Genomic DNA, 3,416 nt, shown 5'->3' with positions numbered 1-3,416 from the left:
CGGCGGGCCCCGCTGCAGCAGCTGCGGCAGCAGCAGCTGCAGTTGCTGCAGCTCGGGCTGCTGCTGCAACTGGTGCTGCTGCTGCGGATGCATATATGTGGGGCCCCGCAGCTAGAGGTTTCCTTTGCTGCGACAGGCAACTAGAGCAGCAGCAGCAGCGCTACCAGCAGCAGCAGCAGCAGCAGCAGCAGCGCAACTGCCAGCGACACAAACACAGCAGCAGCTGCTACTGCAGCGCTGCTGTGTTTGCGTATTATCTTCTTAGGCGTGCTGCTGTTGCTGTAGCTGCTGCTCTTGCTGCTGCTTTGGCTGCAGCTGCAGCTCTTGCTGCTGCTGTTGCTGTTGTTGCTGCCGTTGTTCTTCTTGCTGCTGCTGTTGCTGTTGTTGCTGCCGTTGTTCTTCTTGCCGCTGCTGCCCTTAATGTAGTTGCTGTTACTGCTGCTGTTGCTGCTGCTGCTTCTCTGCACGCCTCTCTAGAGTTAATCTGCAGCAGCTGCAGCAGCAGCTGCTGCTGCACGACTTGGTGCAGCACAATAAAAGCAGTTTATTGAAGGCGGAGAGAAGAAAGAAACCGTTAAGAATATAAAATAATATTAATAAAGATAAAATAAATAAATAAAAAAATAAAGATGAAAGAGACAGAAGAAGATAATGATAAAGGAGACAGAGGAGACAGAGACGGAGACATTATTTCGAGAGACAGAAGAGACAGGCACCAATCCAGTTGCTGCTGCTACTGCTGCAGTTGCTGCTGCTACTGCTGCAGCTGGTCCTGCTGTTGCTGCTGCTGCTGCAGTTGCTGCTACGAATTCACGCGGCACGAAGGGTTAGTATAGCCAAACAAATGCAGCAACAGCTGCAGCAGCAACTGTAGCACCGGCTGTAGAAACAACTGCAGCAGCAACAGTAACAACAACTGCAGCGACAGCTGCAGCAGTAACTGTAGCAGCGACTGTAGTAACAACTGCAGCAACAATAGCAGCAGCATCTGCAGCAGCACCTGCAGCAACAGCTGTAGTAAGTACTGTACGTACTGCTTCGGCTCACAGTGCGGAATGAGAGAACAGCAGCAGCAGCAGCAACGACAGCAGCAGCAGCAGCAATAGAGGAGACACAACAAGGCCAGAACTAACAATCCTAAACCGTAAAACCCTAAACCCTAAACCCCTGAAACCCTCAAACCCTAAACCCTCCTTTTTTTAGGTGAAAGGAGTTAACATGCGCTGGGGCAGCAGAACAAGCAGCAGCAGCAGCAGCAGCAGTCGCAGGTGGCGGTGCTGCTGTTGTTGCTGTTGCTATTGCTGCTGCTGCTGCAGCAGCAGCAGCAGTTGCTGCTGGATTTCGCCGTTGTTCTAATCCCGGCGGGGGCATCTGCGCTGCTGGAGTGCTGCTGCTGCAGTTGCTGCTGCAGTTGCTGCTGCAGCAGCAGGACAAGGAACCACAAAGCACTGCAGCAGCAGCACTGCACTGCAGAAGGAGCGCTGCAGCAGCAGCGCTGCAGCAGCAAGTGCTGCTGCTGCTGCTGCTGTTGCTGCGGCTGCTGCTGCAGCGGGCGCGGCATGAGTTGCTGCGCCTTAACACAGAGAAAAGGGATCAAGGTTGTGGGGTGTATACGGAGACACTAGAAGAGGGGCTCAGCTGTCCATACACATCCCTGTCTCCTCTGCTGCTTCAGTTGCAATCTCTTTATCTGCAGCCGCAGCAAAGGCGGATGCAGCAGCAGCAACGGTATCTGCTGCAGCAGCAGCAGGTATATCTGCTTTGGCGCTGGTGAGTGCGTCGTGCTGCAGTTCCTGCTGCTCCTGCTGCTGTTGTTGTTGCTGCTGCTGCTGCTGCAGTTCCTGCTGCTGATCTGCTGGGGGCTGGGAGATGATAGCCTTCCATAGACCCGTCTGCAGCAGCAAATCTTTAACCGAAGTAAGCTGCAGCAGCAGCAGCTGCCGCAGCAAATCTAGAAGATCTTGCTGCTGCAGCTGAGAAGGAAGCTGCTGCTTGCGGATACAGTGTCTTAAGAAAGCAACATAATCAAGAACAGCATTTGTACCTACTGCATGGGTTGCTGCTGCAGCATGAGCAGCAGCAACAGCAGCAGCAGCAGCAGCAGCAGCAGGATCGATACCGAGCTGCTGTGCCCCTTTATTTTTCAGGTGTATAGACAGGTCATGTAAGAGCAGAGCTACTAAAGCTCGAAGACAAGCACCTAGACAAACCCCCTTCGGCTCAGGAGACCCTGGGGCCCCCTGCTGCATTTGCTGCAGCTGCTCTTCATACACCTGAATAATCTCTACCTCTTCAACTTGCTGTCTCCTCAGATGTACAGCAAGAGTGTATGCCTCCTTACAGCCTCCGCAATTCTTATCATAAAAGTAATGTCTCTGTCCTTTATAATATACAGCCCATCGCTTACTCTTCTTGTCTCTAGAGACACCCTTTACTAGAGGGAGACACAAATCAGGTGCTTCAGCTAAAGCATAAAATTCTGTCTGCTGCCCTCCCCCGCTGTTGCTGCTGCTGCTGCTGCTGCTGCTGCTGCAGGAAGGAGACGCTGATGTAGAGTTGCCGCCCGCAGAGGCAGCCCCGCGCTGCACACACAATGTACAGACACATCAATGCAGCAGCAGCAATCAAAGAGATGCAGCAGCAGCAGCAGCAGCGACAGCAGCAAACCTTCATGGGGCTGCTGCCGCAGCAGTAGCAGCAAACTTGGAAACAGCAGCGGCAGCAAATGCAGCTGAGGAGACAGTCGAGGAGACAGAGGAGACAGCAAAGACAAATACATCAAAAGAAGAAGAAAAAGAGACAGGAAGAAGAAACAAAAGGTAATGAAGGGGCAGAAGAAGGACAAGGAGACAAAAGAAACAAGAAAAGGAGACAAAAGAGACAAGCAAAGGAGACAAAGGAGACAGAAAAAGGAGACAAAGGAGACGGAAGGAGACAAAGGAGACAAGAAAAGGAGACAGGAGGAGGAGACAAAGGATACAGAAGAAGGAGACAAAGGAGACAAGAGGAGGAGACAGACGAGACAGCAAAGGATGCATCAAAAGACAGAGAAAAGCTGTATTAGAGAAGACAAAAGGAGACAACATCACTATATTTGGATAAGAGAGTGAAGAGGAGAGCATCAATCGATAGAAGAAGTCATGATAAACCCTAAAATAAATAAATAAATAAATAAATAAATAAATAAATAATATATCTTACTTGCTGACTAGGCTCTACAGGTATAATCTCTCCCTCAGTAAAGTCTCCCGGTCTATAAGCTTGTTGAACAGCATCGCATGCAAACCTGAAGCTTTTATTAAAGCCCCAACGTCTTAAAGGAAAGCGCTTTGTTATAGGGGCTTTACTTTCTTCGTGTTCATAGTATCTCGCAAGAAACTGAAAGTGATGAGCATCATAGACAACTCCTCGTACAC

General features: G+C 50.6%; 1 protein-coding gene across 1 annotated transcript; it reads right to left on the bottom strand.

The window, feature by feature from the left end:
- Positions 1–1,634: 1,634 nt before the first annotated feature.
- On the bottom strand, positions 1,635–2,582 carry EAH_00056900 (hypothetical protein, conserved; the record flags this gene model as incomplete). The annotated part of the gene is made up of 2 exons (XM_013397497.1): positions 1,635–2,007; positions 2,230–2,582. Coding segments are annotated over 2 exons (726 nt in total), but the record flags the coding sequence as incomplete, so codon positions are not given.
- Between the last annotated feature and the right edge of the window lie 834 nt (positions 2,583–3,416).

Source organism: Eimeria acervulina, genomic scaffold (genome assembly GCF_000499425.1).
Source record: "Eimeria acervulina Houghton genomic scaffold, Eah_scaff1196, whole genome shotgun sequence".
NCBI classification, from domain to species: Eukaryota; Apicomplexa; class Conoidasida; order Eucoccidiorida; family Eimeriidae; genus Eimeria; species Eimeria acervulina.
This window is presented reverse-complemented; position numbering and strand designations above follow the sequence as displayed.